This window comes from Canis aureus, chromosome 8, assembly GCF_053574225.1.
Source record: "Canis aureus isolate CA01 chromosome 8, VMU_Caureus_v.1.0, whole genome shotgun sequence".
NCBI lineage: Eukaryota > Metazoa > Chordata > Mammalia > Carnivora > Canidae > Canis > Canis aureus.
In genome coordinates, this window is record NC_135618.1 from 40,859,968 (window position 1) to 40,876,893 (window position 16,926).

Below are 16,926 nucleotides of genomic sequence, written 5' to 3' on the forward strand. Positions count from 1 at the left end.
CGGTCCATGCAGATGCCCGCCTCAGGGCAAGGTGGCAGCGTCAGCCGGCAGTGCTGGGCCCAACCAAACCGCCTTCTGTCCACTTCCTAGAGAGCTTACACAGGGGGCTGCCTCACAGCCCTCCTTCTACCAGCTTCCAGGGGACTGCGGCCCACAGTGGTGGGAACCAGGCTACTCATGGTCATAGAGGGCAAGTCGTAGCAGAGCACCCCAATCTTCTAACTCATGGCCTGCCTGGGAGGCTTAGGGTCACCTCAGGGCTGCTGGGAGTCACACTTGCTCACTGTGGTGTTGGACTGGATTTTACTTGTTCTGGTCCCTGGTGACTGGGACCCCTGATGCAGCTTCTTCCCAGGGATGACAAAGGCTCACCCACAGGGCATCTTCATCCTGGGATGGTAGTGAAACGTAACCACTTGTGTCTTGGCTCAGGAAAACGGTCCACTGGAAACTAGGCTGGGAGCAGCAGCCCCTCCTCGTGGCCAGGGCACCGGAAGGATTCCAGAACAGCAGCACTGAGCCCCTGCCTGCAGAGGCCCTGGACTGCCTTGGCAACAGCGAAACCATGTGACAACACACCTCCCCACGGAGCGGTCATGGGGGACAGCCCCTGGCAGTACGGTGTGGCGCACAGGAGGGGTGGTGGAAGCTTCCTGTCTGTGGGTAGGTACCTAGGCCTCTTCTGGCTCAGGCAGAGTAAAACAACTGGACACTTCTTGCAGAGCTAAAACTCTAATTTGGACTCAAATATGGAGATCTTAGTTAAAGAATTAAAGGCCATGCTTACAGCTTAAAAATGAAGCCTTAAGCTACACTGAGTCATGAAGTGATTAATTTCCCTCTCAGCAAACCTCCGGGAGGTTCTGGAATATTCGCCTTCCCTGCCAGGTTGTCTTTTTGAGGAACCTGGGGCCTGCACGCCCCATTGCATCATCCATCCCTCAGCAGGGATACCCTCTCCTCTTCCTGGAGGTTAATTCCCAAAGATCCCAAGCAGCTGAGACATCGGCATCTTGGGGGCTGCAGAGGCATGTACTAAGGGCCTTCTTGGAGATGCCATTCCTGCCCATGTGGGCCATGATCCTTATCAGGATGGATGGTCCTTGCTTCTACCCTGTATGGAGTGGCCTCTCGTCCCTGACGGTTGAGTTCTGTTGTTCTAAGCCAGGCATTGAATGGGGCTCCTGCCTTTCTGCTGGACCACAGGTGGTCACAGCTGCAGCCTGGGCCCAGCAGGCTACCAGCTTGTTAACCCAGAGCCCTCCCCCCTCTGCCTGCCAGGGGCTTGGTTCTCACCACCCACCCTGTTGACCTCTGTTTTCAGAAGTGTGTGTAAATTATTCACTGCTGAGAATCATTGTCTTTTGTATAAATGTTTGTTCAGAAAAGGAAAGCACAGTCTGAACAGTTGAAAGGTTCACCGTCCAGCCAGAGTAAAACACACTGTCCCCCCAGCCTCAGCTTGTAGGATGTGCGGGCTCCATGTGTTTCCAGATCCTTCCACTGTGGTAAGACAGGCTAATGGAGAAAACTTAGGAATGGTTTCCTTTTTGTTTTCCTTCATAATTTACTAAAATAAAGCATCTATAACTGTCTGATCTAAGAATGTAAAATGATTCCATATTGATGTAAATAAGATTACTGCAAAAAGATATTTAAAGCATAAATTGTGGTCGTTTTTTTCTTTGAAATTTCAGAGTTCAAACCACTTTCTACAGGGGACTTAGCAGTGGAGTTGCTGGTGTTCATCCACAGACAAGGCTGTCCCACATCACTGTTGGCCTTCCTGGGGCTGGCTGGAGACTTGGCTGGCCTTGTCCAGAGTCCTACCAGCCCAGGAGCACGTGCACACGGGTGGCTGGGTGGTGCTCTGACAAGCCCAGATCCTAGAGCAGGGAGTATTTGGGCAGGGGTGAGCATTAACATTTTAGCTCATTGTAGTTTAGTCAGGGCTCCCAGCTGAAGGCTGTCTCACAAAAGCCCCCTTGGCACAGCAGGAGTGGCCCTGAGCACAAAGGTCAGACCCATCCCCAGGCTCTGGGCTGAGCAGTGAGCTGTGGGAGCATTTCCTGGGTTGGGCAAAGAGGTTGGGAAGAGCTGGTGGGCACAGAGAGGCTCCATGGTAACTTTCTACGGGTTTCAGATACTTACTGGTTTACCAGAAGGAGCCGGGCACTGTCCCAGATCCCAGGTACAGCAAGGAGCTGGGAAGTGTCTCATGACAGCTGAAGTTTTCTTCCTGGAGAAGTCAAGTCCTTTTCCTGTTCTGTCTTTTAAAAGCAGAAGTGTAGAGGAAGACCTTGAAAGAGAAATGTGGTTTTCTTGCTAACGAGACACAGTTACTGGGATACCAGGCGTCCTGCCCTTGGTGGTCTGAAGGTGGCAGTGCAACAACCTAGAAATCAAGTCCCACTCAAGGTTTGGATTTGGCTTCGTGGCTCTGGAGGCATTTGTCACCAGACTTTGCAACCTCTGAGTTGAGGCTGGAGCATGAGATGAGGCATTCAAAAATATAGAAAAGTAACTCAGCCCCTGAGCCTTGGGGACTGAGGAGTGGAAAGGTAGGTGGGTAGGAAAGGCACAGTCACGTGTGGGTGAGGCTGACCTGGGCAGCAGAGTGTGGCTCCATCCCACTGGCAGGTCTCTGCTCCGGTTTTGTTTCCCACCTGAGCTGTTCTCCTGAGCCCTTTGGGTTTAGATGGACTTGAGTGCTTCCTTCCCCACCCCACCTCAGAGATGACAATCCTTTCCACTCCCCCAAGCTTCTTGGCTACCCAAGTGTCTAGAGATTGCCCTGCCCTCGCTTTGCTTTCTTCCTCACTGGGGCCTGTTGCTGAAATATGTGGACACTCGTAGTAGCTCTTGCACAAGGGCTCCTAGTGTTTTAGCACTAGGAAAGCTGTATTTTGTACCTTTTATTTATTTTTAAGAGATGTTAGGGGTAGCCCCGATAGCTCAGCAGTTTAGCCCCGCCTTCAGCCCAGGGTGTGAACCTGGAGACCCAAGATCCAGTCCCGCGTCGGGTTCCCTGCATGGAGCCTGCTTCTCCCTCTGCCTCTGCCTGTGCCTGTGTCTCTTTCTCTCTGTGTCTCTCATGAATAAATAAATAAAATCTTAAAAAAAAAAAAAAAAAAAAAGATTTTAAGTAATCACTACAGCCACGATGAGGCTTGAACTCAAAACCCTGAGATCAAGAGTTGCACATTCTACCAACTGAGGCAGCCAGGTGCCCTGTATCTTTCAGCCAGAAGTTATCCTCGTTAAGGGTCACAGGTGAGCCAGCAGCAACTTTACATAAAGCCAATGGGCCCTGACCTGCTTCCCCAGTGCCCAGGAGACAGTAGGGAGTGGTGGAGGCTGGCTGCCCTATCTGAAAGGGATGATCACTCTTCAGCTCCACCCAAGGGGGCCATGAAAGTATGTAATTTAGTGGATTTTAGTTCAACATTATACATCCATCCCCATAATTTTAGAATATTTTCATCACCCTGAAGAGAAATCACATTCCTTAGCAACCCTTACTCCCCCAGACCCTGGCAGCCACGAATCTGCTTCCTGCCTCTACGATCCACCTATTCATATAAATGGACTCATACAGTATGTGATATCTTCTGGTTCTTCCTGGTTGCACTTAATGTCTCAAGGTTCATCTGCCTTGTAGCATGAATCAGTACTTACTCATTTTTATGGCTGAGTAGATTCCATTCCGTGGATAGACCACCTTTGTTTTTGTCATTCCCTGATAGACATTTGGGTAATTTCGTCTTTGGCTGTTACCAGTAGTGCTATGAAATGAAAGCTGACTCATCTCAAAATGTTGGCAGCTATATAAGGTACTTAGGAGTAGTCAAGCTCCTAGAGACGAAGTAGAATAGTTCGTGCAGGGAGGGTGGGGGAGAGGAAATGGGAAGTTAGTTTCATTGGGAGAGTTGCAGTCTGGGAAGATGAGAAAGTTCTGGAGAAGGATGGTGGTGAGGGCTGTATAACAACATGAACATAATTAATGCCTCTGAACTGTACCCTTAAACATGACTAAAAGGGTAAACTTTATATTTTACCACAGGAAAGTGAGAAATGTTGGCAGCTAACTCATGTCTTTTCAGGCACCAAATTTCACAAAATCAGGCACACGTGGCACCTGCCCAGCTGGGCCACCTCCACCAGCAGGATGTTGTGGTGCTGAACCAGACTCCCCAGCACTATGTGTGGCGTGACCCACACGTGCTTCCTTCCTGCAGTGATGCACAGGCAAGGTACCTTGACCTGAATGTCCAGGGTGCGGGGAAGACCAGTTCCTGTCCAGCCACATCTGGTTGTTGCCAAGAGACAAGGGAAGAGAGTAGACATGAGACTGTTCTAGGTCAGAGAGTTGAAAATACTAAGATTTTTGGACGCCTGGGTGGCTCAGCGGTTAGCATCTACCTTCGGCTCACAGTGTGATTCCCAGTTCAGGGATCGAGTCCCACATTGGGCTCCCTGTGGGGGAGCCTGCTTCTCCCTCCCTCTGCCTGTGTCTCTGCCTCTGTATCTCTCATGAATAAATAAAATCTTAAAAAAATAAAATAAAATACTAGACTTTTTTAAAAAAAGATTTTATTTATTCATATGAGAGAGAGGCAGAGACACAGGCAGAGACAGAAGCAGGCTCCATGCAGGGAGCCTGACCCAGGACTCGATTCCGGGTCTCCAGGATCAGCCCTGGGCTGAAGGCGGCGCTAAACCGCTGAGCCACCCAGGCTGCCCAAAGTACTAGACTTTTTACATTTTTTTTAATACTAGACTTTTAAAAAACATTTTTATTTATTTGAGAGCAGGAGGAGCAGAGGGAGAGGGGAACCAGGCGCCCCACTGAGCAGGAAGCCCCATATGGGGCTCAATCCCAGGAACCTGGGATCATGACCTGAGCTGAAGGCCGACTCTCAACCAACTGAGCCACCCCGGAGCCCCTAAAATACTAGGATTATTTTATTTATTTATTTATTTTTTAATTTTTATTTATGATAGTCACACAGGGAGAGAGAGAGAGAGAGGCAGAGACATAGGCAGAGGGAGAAGCAGGCTCCATGCAGCGGGAGCCTGATGTGGGATTCGATCCCGGGTCTCCAGGATCGCGCCCTGGGCCAAAGGCAGGCGCCAAACCGCTGCGCCACCCAGGGATCCCCTAGGATTATTTTTTAATAGACTACTTTTTAGAACAGTTTAGGTTCTCAGCAAAATTGAAAGTACAGGGATTTCCCCTATACCTTCTGGCCCCACATGCACAGCCTCCCCTACTAATACACCTCTACGAGAGCAGGACATTTGTTCCATTCAAACCTATAATGATCCATCATCATCATCCAGAGTCCAGTTTACATCAGGGTTTGCTCCTGGTGCTGTACTTTCTGTGGGTTTGGACAGATCTGTCATGACATGGATCCATTATAATATACAGAGTAGTTTTACAGCTGAGGATTTGGTGTTTGTGTGCAGTGTGGATGGTTCATGGCGTAGAGCATCCCGATTGTTGTGCACAGTGCTATCTACTTCATTGGCTTTGGGACATGGGCTGCTCCCACTGAGGTCAGCTGCTTTGGCCACACCTGGGATGAGGTCAGTGGGTGTGACCCTTTATGAGGGACAGGAACGGGCTGAAGGGTACTGGAGGCCAACAGGATTTGACCTTATGTGTCAGGAGGAGGGTGACCCAGAGATGTCAGATACCACTTTCACAAATGATCTATCTCATGGCACCCTCAGAACAGCCTGGCCAGGTGTAGCACCAGGTGAGCAGACTGGCAAGGCTCAGTGACATGCTCAGGTCCTGTCACTTTTTTTTTTTTTTTTTTTTTTTTTTTTTTTTAAGATTTTACTTATTCATGAGAAACAGAGAGAGGGGGGCAGAGACACAGGCAGGGAGCCTGACATGGGACTCGATCCTGGGTCTCCAGGATCACACCCTGGGCTGAAGGCAGCACTAAACTGCTGAGCCACCCAGGCTGCTCAAGTCCTGTCACTTTGGAACTCAATGTGGACTCGCTGGTTTGCTCTGCACCTGGGCACAGGGCCCCCCTCCCAGGCTCTGCTGACCTTGGGCCACTCTCAGATCACACCACAGTGAGTCTCAGCCCCAACAGATGGACTTCCCACCCTGGGGAATGGGGGACTTGGCATCACACGGGGCTGGATATGGATGGCCTGTCATTTTCCTGCTGATGCTGCGGGGCTCGGAAGCCCACACCATCAGCCTTCCTGCTCTGCCTGTAGTGGGGATACTTGCTACCCTCCCTCAAACCTCAGAGGCTATCCCTGGCCCCCTCCTCCCATTCCTATCTATGCCTCCTCGTCTCTGCAGCTCTGTGTCAATCTGTAACTATCCATCCATATTTGTATCTGGTTTTCCCACCAACCCATGCTCAAAGCAAAGAGCATAACCTTTTTGGTTAATGTATTTAGGGCCCAGCACGCTGGTAGGTTGTCAAACAAATGCTTTTTCAAGTAATCAATTAATGGATCAAATGAATGTAGTAGGGCTGCTATCTTTCTTCAGGACTGCAGGTACAGAGGCCTGAGGAAGGAGCCATGATAGAAGTTATGCAAATCCGTTAGTGTTTGCAAACAAGCCTGCCAAGGGACCTCCAGCACATGACTGGTGTTCTCTGGGCTCTCTGCTTCCTCTTCTCTAAAGTGAGTGGGAGAAGTCGAACCCGCCCTGCCATCCCAAGCCTGTGTGCATACTACAAGCGAGGCAGCGCTGTCCCTTCCTTGGCTTTGCCTCCCAGCCTTTGCTATAAGCAGCCCATCACCTTTTTTCAGTGGCATGCAATCGTGGCGACCTCTGCTGCAGTCTGTCCCTGCCCTTCAGACGTTCTGTCCAGCCTGTTTTGAAGATCTCCCACATCGTAGGGCTGCCGTGGCTGAGGGAAGACCCCACCCCAGAAAGTGGGAAAGAGAAAGGGAGAAGGCGCTTCTGGTCTTGCCGCCTTCAAACTCCAAGGAGCAGCCAGTTGACCTCACCAGCTCTCTGGAGATGAAGGCTGTGTGCACTGGGGTATCATGAGGCATTGCTTGTGGCTGGGGTGCAGAAGGCCCTCTCTGCCCTGGACTCTACACCATCAAATGTGGTAGAAACAGTGCTCAGAGCCGCTTCTTTGGGCCTCAAGCCCCCTGCAGGGGAGGGGCACTGGAACCCTGCCACATGATGCTTCCTATAGGAATTTTCATACCCTAGCAGCTGCCACCCCAACCCCAGTCCCTGAAACAAAGCCCTTTTCTTTTGGAAGCCATCTGTGAGAACAATCGCCTTTACTTGAAAAATAATTTTTTTGTAAAACAAGGGATCACTGTGCTGCACCTCCCCGTCTCCCCAGATGGGGCTGAGAGGTGGCAGGGTCAGAGTCCAGCAAAGTCCCCTTTGTGCTGCTCCAGCCACTGGTCCAGTGTCCTGGCCTTGGGGTTGAGCCTCAGGGTCAGTTCGATGTCACGGTCAGGCTTCAGAGCATAGAAACGGAACATGTTGGCCAGGTCACGGGCACCTGGGAAGCCCTGCTTCTCATAGTCCTCCGGGGTCGTCTAGAAACAGAGAGGAGTCTGGTGGGTCTGTCAGTATCTCCAGCGCCCCAGCTGGACCCACTGGGAACCCACTCCCAACCCAAGTCCTTTCCAGTAAGTTCATCTGAAAACTCTTCTACTACAAAGATTAAAGCTAAAAAACAAAACAAAAAAACCGTTTTAAGTCAACTGCTGCTCTTTCAAGGGGCACCGAGCTAGTTCAGTCAGAGCGTGTGACCCTCCATGCTGGGGTCATGAGTTCGAGGCCCACGGTGGGTGTACAGATTACTTAAAAAAAAAAAAATCGGGATCCCTGGGTGGCGCAGTGGTTTGGTGCCTGCCTTTGGCCCAGGGTGTGATCCTGGAGACCCAGGATCGAATCCCACGTCGGGCTCCCGGTGCATGGAGCCTGCTTCTCCCTCTGCCTGTGTCTCTGCCTCTCTCTCTCTCTCTCTCTGTGACTATCATAAATAAATAAAAATTAAAAAAAAAAAAAATTCAGGGACGCCTGGGTGGCTCAGTGGTTGAGCGCCTGCCTTTGGCTCAGGGTGTGATCCCGGATTTCCAGGTTTGAGTCCCGCATCGGGCTCCCTGCATGGAGCCTGCTTCTCCTTCTGCCTGTGTCTCTGCCTTTCTCTCTGTGTGTCTCAAATGAATAAATAAAATCTTAAAAAAAAAAAAATCATCCTTTTTTTAAATAATAAATTTATTTTTTATTGGTGTTCAGTTTGCCAACATACAGAGTAACACCCAGTGCATAAATCTTTCTCTTTCAAGATCATGGGATGGAAACTCTCAGCCCTTTCCAAACCAGAATTCTGCAAACATCACTTTGTTGTTCAAAAACCAAAGCTGTTCCCCTTTGCTGACCAAACTGCATCTAAACTTCTCAGTTTGTCAAAATCTCCACAGCTGCTTCAGACCTTTGTCTAGATGTAACGCACGGCCATTTAGGACATGTTTTCTAGAGCACTTCACTATACTAAGGAAACACATCTATTATTCCATTCCATCCTAACCAGGGAAGGAGATACTAGTCACATACCCATTTTATAGATAAGGAATCTGAGGCACAGAGGGTCAGGGATTGTGCCCCAAGGTCATACACTGGTTGGTGTTCAGGGCTGGGAGCAGGATCCCAGTTGGGTGGGGGGTCTGACCCACCTGAAACAGGTCTTGCCATGCCCCCCACCCCCATCATTGCTCTGCTTATTTCTAGGAGCTCTAGGGGTGGTTTTTGCCTTTTTTTTTTTTTTTTAAGATTTATTTATTTATTCATGAGAGACACACAGAGAGAGGCACAGGCAGACAGGCAGAGGGAGAAGCAGGCTCCATGCAGGGAGCCTGACATGGGACTCGATCCCGGGTCTCCAGGATCACGCCCTGGGCTGAAGTCGGCGCTAAACCGCTGAGCTACTCCGGCTGCCCTGGTTTTTGTCTTTTAATGATTTGGGTTTCCCAGACTTCCTTTAGTAAGTCTTACTACCATAATGGGAAAGCCAAATAAACAAGGCACCTGCGGGTCTGAACAGAATGACTTGAGGGTTGGCAGGGACAGAAGTGGACAGAGGGTCTCCCGCCCACCCAGCAAGGCCGAGAGAAGACAGGGTGGGGCCCATGTCTCTGGCCTCATTCCCCTTCCCTCCCTCATGTCACACCCCTAGAGAAGCCCAGGATCCCTGTTGTGTTCACTCCTTGCCTTGGCCCCTAGGGTCCCCTCTTCCCAGAAACCTTCCTCTCCATTTGGTCAACTGCCTAAGCTAGAAATTTCTCTCAGCAGCCACACTTGGCTCCCAAGTACAGCATGACAAATGTTCACAGCGATGAATTCAGATTTACCTTGCCCAGAGTAATGGGGCAGCCCTAGATACTACTTCTCTACTCTACATAAAGCCCCCACTGGGGGTTAGAACGACCAGAATGGGACTGCCAGAGTCCCCAGTGGGAGCTGGGACCTCACCCATCCCAGGCCCAGGGCAGCAGGAGCCCACCTTGGCATCACACACGGCCTTCCCGGTGTGCTTGGAGAGCAGAGCGGCATACTCTTCTGCTGTGTGCTTGCAGGTACTGAGCCCAATGTTCCGGCCGACATATTCTTCTGGCATCTTAAGCAGGCTGAGCACCACGGGGCCCAGGTCGGTCACAGATATGCCGTCCATGGGCACATCACCCATGGGCAAGCCTGGGGGGGGAGGAGGGGTGTGCTGGCACACATCTCAAGGGTTTGAAGCTGGTGTTTGCACCAGCCAATCACCTGGACATGTGCACAGGCCAGCACCTCAGTGTCTGTGGTGAAGAAGCAGCAGTGGTGTTTAGTCAGGACACGGGATGCAACCCGAGCCCTGCCATCTTGGCACCTGTTTACACTCTGCGCCCTGGTTACTCCATTCACAGCGTGGGGAGAACACTGGACCGGCGTACCGTCTCAGGGCGAAGACAGGAACCAAAAGGAACTGAAGGGGCTGCTCTCATGGCACCGGCTGGAAAGCCAACGACACTAGCAGGGAGGTCTGCGTGCCGAGGGCAGGGTCTGGCCCAGAGCAGCACGTGGCAGAGGCTCTGTAAATGTGTTACATCAGTGAGCGACTCAACTGCCAAGGTGGTTTGGTGGACAGAGAGACACGGCATTATCTAGATGTGGCCCCAGGAGCGCTTCGGTCCTGCCGCACTCCTCACCTGTGAGAAGGTGCCACCGCAGTTGCCCTTTCAGATCACCCAGAGGCCTCATTGGCTCAGAGCTCAACTAGAGATGGAACACAAGAGGTATCCCTGACCAGCTTTGCAAACTATAACGGGCAATGCTGGTTTGTCAGCACTACGACCGTGCCGCGCTCTCTCCCTGCTGTTCATGCACAGGGTGAGGGGTGGCTGGCTGAGGACTCCAGCCAACCACAGGACACAAGCTGCATAAGGATCCCTGCAGCCCGTTTGCAGACTGAGAAGAAAGTGCTTTCCTACTTTGTGAAACCTACCACTGGACCTGATCTTCCAAATCCTCTCCTTACACCTGAAGGAAAAGTCACAACAAGCACATTCGTCTCTGTAGCAGATGAAGCATTGCAACATTGCATCACTGCATCATTGCCTCCTGGCAGATTTTCTCGTTGCCTCTGGAAAAGTCAGTTACACTCATTTCACAGAGCAAGACGCAGAGGCCCAGCAAGGTTACATGCTCTGTTCAAAGTCACAAGCCTAACATGAAAGAACCAGGGCTGGGACCCAGAACCACCTGAGGACAAGCCACTTTTCTGCAGCACCCACAGCTCCCCTTAGTGAGCCGACGCTCAAGGAAGGAGGAAGGGCACTCACTCAGCAAGTAGCTCTTTCCATCGGGGGCTTTCTGGGGCAAGAAGTAGGAGAGGAGGTTCTCAAAATAGCAGGACAGCCGCACGCTGGTCATGGGAACTCCAATGTCCCGGAAATACTGCTCCACCTCCCCTTTGCCATCAAAGTGGCCTGCTGCCAGTCTCCCGGCCGTCAGCTTCTTGATGTTCTCCAGGCCACTGTAGACCACATAGTGAAGGCCCAGGCGCTTGGCCACGTTGGCCAGCAGCTTTCCCTGGTGAGCAGGAAAGGAGAAACCACAAAGCTAAGAGGGAGGATATGCGTCCGCCGCCACAGCCCTGGCTTGCCCACCCCTGCTGCCACCGTACCTGACGCTAAGAGGCCCACACCACTTCACCCTGATAAGGCTCCCTCTCCTGGAACGATGCTCACACGTGGTGCCACACCCTCTCACGTACCACTGTAAGCCTTCTACCTAAGCATCACCTCTCTAGATCCTCTGGGTTGCTGTACTTCCTGTTATGACCAACTCTGGCCCACCCCATGCACCGTGCGGGTGGGGGAGGGCCACACCAAGTCCACCAGGGAGCAGGTGCAGCTCAGGGGTAAAGCACGCGCACTGCTCGGGCGCCACACCGGCTCTGCAATGCACTAGCCACATGACCATGAACTGGGCCCTCAATCTGACAAGGGTCCCTATGAGAGACTCAAGAAAAGATAAGGAGAGAAAGCCACACGAAGGCCAAGACAGAGACTCGGTGACATGGCCACAAGGAGAGCCAGCCGCTGCCAGAAGTTGGAAGAGGCAAGGAGTGGAATCACCCTCAGAATGTCCTTCTGAAAGCGCCCCGATTCTGGACTTTGGGCCCCCAGACCGGAGAGAGTCAATTCCTGTGATTTGAAGCCAAGCGGCTTGTACTGGCAGCCACAGGATGAGAACACAGGCTCTTGGGATAATGAGCCAAGACCACGATCCACCAGAAAAACTGTCATCCTCCACTCTGTGGGATGGGCTTCCATGGAAGACCTATTCAAAGAAAATGTCAAGGGCAGCCCCCGTGGCGCAGCGGTCTAGCGCCGCCTGCAGCCTGGGGTGTGATCCTGGAGACCCGGGATCGAGTCCCACGTCAGGCTCCCTGCATGGAGCCTGCTTCTCCCTCTGCCTGTGTCTCTGCCTCTCTCTCTCTCTCTCTCTCTCTGTCTCTATGAATAAATAAATAAAATCTTAAAAAAAAAAAAAAACAAAGAAAGTGTCAAGGCTAAAAAGTTTGGAGGGACGCCTAGATGGCTCAGTGGCTGAGCATCTGCCTTTGGCTCGGCGTGATCTCAAGGTCCCAGGATGGAATCCCGCATCGGGCTCCCTGCAGAAGGGACCTGCTTCTCCCTCTGCCTACATCTCTGCCTCTCTCTCCGTCTCTCATGAATAAACAAAATCTTAAAAAAAAAAAAAAAAAAAAGTTTGGAGACCAGGGAGCCGATCACGCCTCCCTTTCTTTAACCAGCCCAGGACAGAGCCGTGGCTGGTTGTGGACAATGCAGGGCTGAGTGCTGACAGTCAGCCGGGACCCCTCCTCTGCCACCAACAGTACATCCCACAGACCCGAGTGCCCCGTACCAGTGTCCCCATTGTCAGTGAGACAGAACGAGGGCCATGTCTCATGTTCTCTATCTCCTGTCCACCCCTGCCAGCGGGGCTCAATAACCCAACTAACTGGAATGTGGGTGGAAAACAGGATAAACAGAACCACACCACATATGACAGGGACACAGGGACTTTCTGGGGTGACGGGAATGTATTCTGATGAGATTGGGTATATTTACCGATCTGGGTGTATTGATTTTCAAGCTTCCTCCAACAATACAATTAAAACGTATGCATCTTATCAGAAAATGATGGGTCAACAGAGATGGTTTGTTACAAAGTGTAAGAAGTCACTGGATGACAAAGTAGATTCTCAGTTGCCTGAGGCTGGGGGCAGGTGGTAACTGGGAGTGACTGCTAATAGGTATGAATTTCTTTTCAGGGTGGTAAAATGTTCCGGAATTAGGTGGTGGTGTGGTCGCACAACCTGGAGAATATACACTGAATTATACACTTCCAAAGGGCAAGCGATGGTGCTTGAATGACATCTAAACAAAAGTCACTGGAAGAGAAAGCAGCTGCCTCCTTCACTCATTAAAGTCCAAGAGGACTGTGCAAAAGAGGAGGGAAAAGGCCTGCAGTGGACATCGGTCATAGGCAGGGTCAGCCCCTCTCCAGCAAGTTGGAGCTGCCTCCAGGGAGCTCCTTCTAAGATGTCCTGCTCGTAGGCCGCCCTGCCCACGCCCTCCCTCCGACCTGCCCTCACCTGCTTGACCTCCTGCTCCTGGCTGCAGTTCTCCCAGTAGTTGGTCACAATGAAGGCGGCATGCGCCCCAGTCAGGGCCAGCTCCATGCTGGCCTCATCATCCTGGTCTCCCTGTACCACTTCTGCACCCTGCAGCCTCAGCTCCTTTGCTGCCTTCTGTCCAGGGTTCCGCGTCACCACTCGAACTCTAAACGTCCCATCTTCCAGGAGCGTCCGGGCCACGGAGCCTCCCTGAGCACCTGTGAAGAGTCAGAAACACCTGCAGGGTTGGACCTGCCAGTGGGTCCTGCTAGGGGGAAGCCCCAAAGGGAACGCTCCACCACACCCAAACACCCAGACACTTTTCACCTGTGATCTTCATTAAACACTTTATATCATTGTAAAAATGAAAGCTTTACTGAGATAAAATTCACTCACCTTTAAAAGAGTACCTAATTTACATTTACTTAAGTATTTTGGGGGATGCCTGAGTGGCTTTAGCAGTTGAGCGTCTGTCATTGGCTCAGGGCAAGATACTGGTCCTGGGCAGCCCCCCTACCTTTTTAAGACTGAGGGGTGCCAGGGTGGCTCAGTCAAATGAGCATGCAACAACTCTTGATCTCAGGGTCATGAGTTTCAGCCCCACTCTGGGTGTCGAGATTACTTAAAAAAAAACAAAAAACACCTTTAAAAAATATTTTTAAATAGGGCAGCCCGGGTGGCTCAGTGGTTTAGCGCCGCCTTCAGCCCAGGGCCTGATACTGGAGACCCAGGAACGACTCCCACGTCGGGCTCCCTGCATGGAGCCAGCTTCTCCCTCTGCCTTTCTCTCTCTGTGTCTCTCATGAATAAATAAATAAAATCTTTCAAAAAAAATGACTGAGAAAATGAGAAAAAGGGATCCCTGGGTGGCGCAGCGGTTTAGCGCCTGCCTTTGGCCGGGGGCGCAATCCTGGAGACCCGGGATCAAATCCCACGTCGGGCTCCCGGTGCATGGAGCCTGCTTCTCCCTCTCCCTGTGTCTCTGCCTCTCTCTCTCTCTCTCTGTGACTATCATAAATTAATAAAAATTTTTAAAAAATGAGAAAACGTAAAATCATCAAAAGAAGAAAATAGGGATCCCTGGGTGGCGCAGCGGTTTGGCGCCTGCCTTTGGCCCAGGGCGCGATCCTGGAGACCCGGGATCGAATCCCACATCGGGCTCCCGGTGCATGGAGCCTGCTTCTCCCTCTGCCTGTGTCTCTGCCTCTCTCTCTCTCTCTCTGTGACTATCATGAATAAATAAATAAAATCTTTAAAAAAAAAAAAAAAAAAAAAGAAGAAAATAAAAATCATCCATGGGGCAGCCCCGGTGGTGCAGCGGTTTAGTGCCGCCTGCAGCCCAGGGCGTGATCCTGGAGACCCTGGATCGAGTCCCACGTCAGGCCCCGAGATCGAGTCCCACGTCGGGCTCTCTGCATGGAGCCTGCTTCTACCTCTGCCTGTGTCTCTGCCTCTCATTCTCTCTCTGTGTCTTTATTAATAGATAAATTTTAAAAAATCTTTTAAAAAAATCATCCATGAATACACATATAAGAAAATTGGCTGCAGCACTATTTGCAACAGTGGAAATTTGTAGACCAATGACTTGTCTTTTGGTAAGAATCTGGTTGAATATGTGATCAATCCATGCAAAAGCGATTAAAAAGAATGTGGCAGATCTGTGTGTGTGCCTTGAACAGGTGCATGCAAGCTCTACTGGAGTGAAAAGGCAAGTTGCAAAGGCAACCACCCTCACACAGTACCGGTGGGAATGTAAAATGGCATAGTCGCTTTGAAAAACAGTCTGGTGGGTTCACAAAGTGCTAAACACAAGAGTTACGAGATGATCCAGCAATTCCATTCTAAGCATATACACCCCAAATTCAAAATATGTCTACACAGGGGATCCCTGGGTGGCTCAGCGGTTTAGCGCCTGCCTTTGGCCCGGGGTGTGATCCTGGAGTCCCGGGATGGAGTCCCGGGATTGAGTCTCACGTCGGGCTCCTGTCATGGAGCCTGCTTCTCCCTCCTCCTGTGTCTCTGCCCCTCTCTCTCTCTCTCTCTCTCTATGTCTATCATAAATAAATAAATCTTTAAAAAAATGATTTAAAAAAATATGTCTACACAAAAACTCGTACATGAATATTCACAGCAGTATTATTCACAATAGCCAAAAAGTAGAAACAAATCAAATGTCCATCAACAGATGAGTGGATAAACACAACACGGTCCACCCATAAAATGGAATATTATTCAGCTATGAAAAGGAATGAAGTACTGATACATGCTACGAAGAGGGTGGTGCCTGGGTGGCTTGGTGCATTAAGTGTCCAACTCTTGATTTCAGCTCAGGTAATGATCTCAGGGTTGCACTGGGCATGGAGCCTGCTTAAAATTCTCTCTCAGGGGTGTTTAGGCGGCTCAGTAGGAGTTAAGCATCTGCCTTCAGCTCAGGTCATCTAGCCCAAAAATCTTAAAAAAAAAAAAAAAAAAATCACTAAGACTCTCTGCTCCTCCTCTTCCCACAAAACCCAAAAAATAAAAAACCCTCCAAAGGTTACAAAAGGTAACCTCAAAAACATGATGCCAAGTTAAAGCAGCCAGACGCAAAAGGCCACAACCTGTATGACTTCATTTATACAAAACGTCCAGAATGGGCACACCTACAGACAGAAAGTAGACTGGTGTCTGCCAGGGGCTGGGGAAAGTTAGGAGAAACGCTAGTGGGTATGAGGTTTCCTTTGGGAGCGGTGAAATGTTCTAAGGCAGACTGTGGTGATGGCCACAGAGCTCTGTGAATAGACGAGAAATCAGCAAACTGCATACTTTAAACGGGTGAGTTATATGGTATATGCGTTATATCTTAACCTGTTCTAGGTTTTTAAATATATATATATATATATGAAAAGAAAGAAGAAAAGAAAAGAAAAGAAAAGAAAAGAAAAGAAAAGAAAAGAAAAGAAAAGAAAAAGAAAAGAAAAACAAGATGGGGACAAAATAGGACACTGGGCCATTCAAGAAAATAATGATCATCTTTGTGTATCTCTGGCAGGATTCTCTAGAAACTTGATGACAGTGACGGATGGGGTCGCCCAGCCGGAGGTGGGAGGGAAGATGGCAGTTTGTACCGTGTGCAAGTGCCACTTATTCGAAGAAGCTAAAGCAATTAATTTCTTTTAAGGATTTTAAAGATGTTCGACCGCTGAGCCACCCAGGTGCCCCCCCGCCCCCCGTAAGGGGAATGTGACCCCGAGTCCTACCCCCGGGTCAGGGGTCCGAGACGCAAGGCCCTCCATCCAACCCCATCCCGGGGACGCCCCCCAGGCCCTGCGGGGCCGGGGTCGCGCTCGCTCACCTGTGGCCCCGAACACCACCACCAGCTTCTCGTCTGCCATGCGAGCCGCCGCGGGAACTGCGGCCCCAGAGGCCCGGGAGGCGCGGGGGGCCGCGCGGGGTCGGCGATGGGGACAGGGGTCCCTCCCGGGACCACCCCGAGGGCCCGACGGGCGGGCGGCCGGGAGAAGTCGGGGCCCACGACTACCCCCTGCTAGAGCTCGGCACCCCGACCCCGGCCCGGCCCCCACCTCCCGCCGCAGCCCGGGTGGGAGACGCTGGAGGGGAGAACCGAGCACCCCGCCCCCCGCCCGCCTCCTGGGACCTTGCAGCCGAGTCCACCGCCGGAGGGGGGGTCGTGTGGAACCTGCGAGAAGGCCGCCCCCCAACCCCCGCAGCTCTCGCCCCATCCTGGCAAAGCCACCTGTTC

General features: G+C 51.2%; 2 protein-coding genes and 2 long non-coding RNA genes across 8 annotated transcripts in view; 2 read left to right on the forward strand and 2 right to left on the reverse strand.

Moving 5' to 3' along the window:
* DNAJA3 (DnaJ heat shock protein family (Hsp40) member A3) overlaps positions 1-13,949 on the forward strand; it is a 47,174-nt gene extending 33,225 nt beyond the window's left edge. For 2 of the 3 annotated variants that reach the window (XM_077906432.1, XM_077906433.1), the window contains one exon: positions 433-1,667. Coding sequence is in view for 2 of the 3 variants with exons in the window: in XM_077906433.1 (XP_077762559.1) it covers positions 433-455 (23 nt within the window). In the remaining variant the exon portion in view is untranslated. Of the gene's footprint in view, positions 1-432; positions 1,668-12,839 lie in introns of those variants that run through there. The other variant, XM_077906435.1, reaches the window with a different exon arrangement.
* On the reverse strand, positions 1,454-6,487 carry LOC144318935 (uncharacterized). Its single transcript, XR_013384881.1, has 2 exons — positions 2,152-6,487; positions 1,454-1,886 (listed from the first exon to the last, which is right to left on the reverse strand). It is a non-coding gene; the product is annotated as an uncharacterized LOC144318935 (long non-coding RNA).
* On the forward strand, positions 5,026-8,360 carry LOC144318936 (uncharacterized). Of its 2 annotated transcripts, none has more exons than XR_013384882.1 (2): positions 5,026-5,765; positions 6,530-8,360. It is a non-coding gene; the product is annotated as an uncharacterized LOC144318936 (long non-coding RNA). The 2 variants fall into 2 exon arrangements; XR_013384883.1 differs by having other exon boundaries at positions 6,796-8,360.
* On the reverse strand, positions 7,268-16,809 carry NMRAL1 (NmrA like redox sensor 1). Of its 2 annotated transcripts, none has more exons than XM_077906436.1 (5): positions 16,519-16,797; positions 13,164-13,402; positions 10,840-11,089; positions 9,522-9,712; positions 7,268-7,551 (listed from the first exon to the last, which is right to left on the reverse strand). In XM_077906436.1, exons 1-5 carry the CDS (start codon positions 16,556-16,558, stop codon positions 7,372-7,374), a joined length of 900 nt encoding a protein of 299 aa, XP_077762562.1. In that variant the 5' UTR covers positions 16,559-16,797; the 3' UTR covers positions 7,268-7,371. The 2 variants fall into 2 exon arrangements, with proteins under 2 accessions (XP_077762562.1, XP_077762563.1); XM_077906437.1 differs by having other exon boundaries at positions 7,432-7,569; positions 16,519-16,809.
* Between the last annotated feature and the right edge of the window lie 117 nt (positions 16,810-16,926).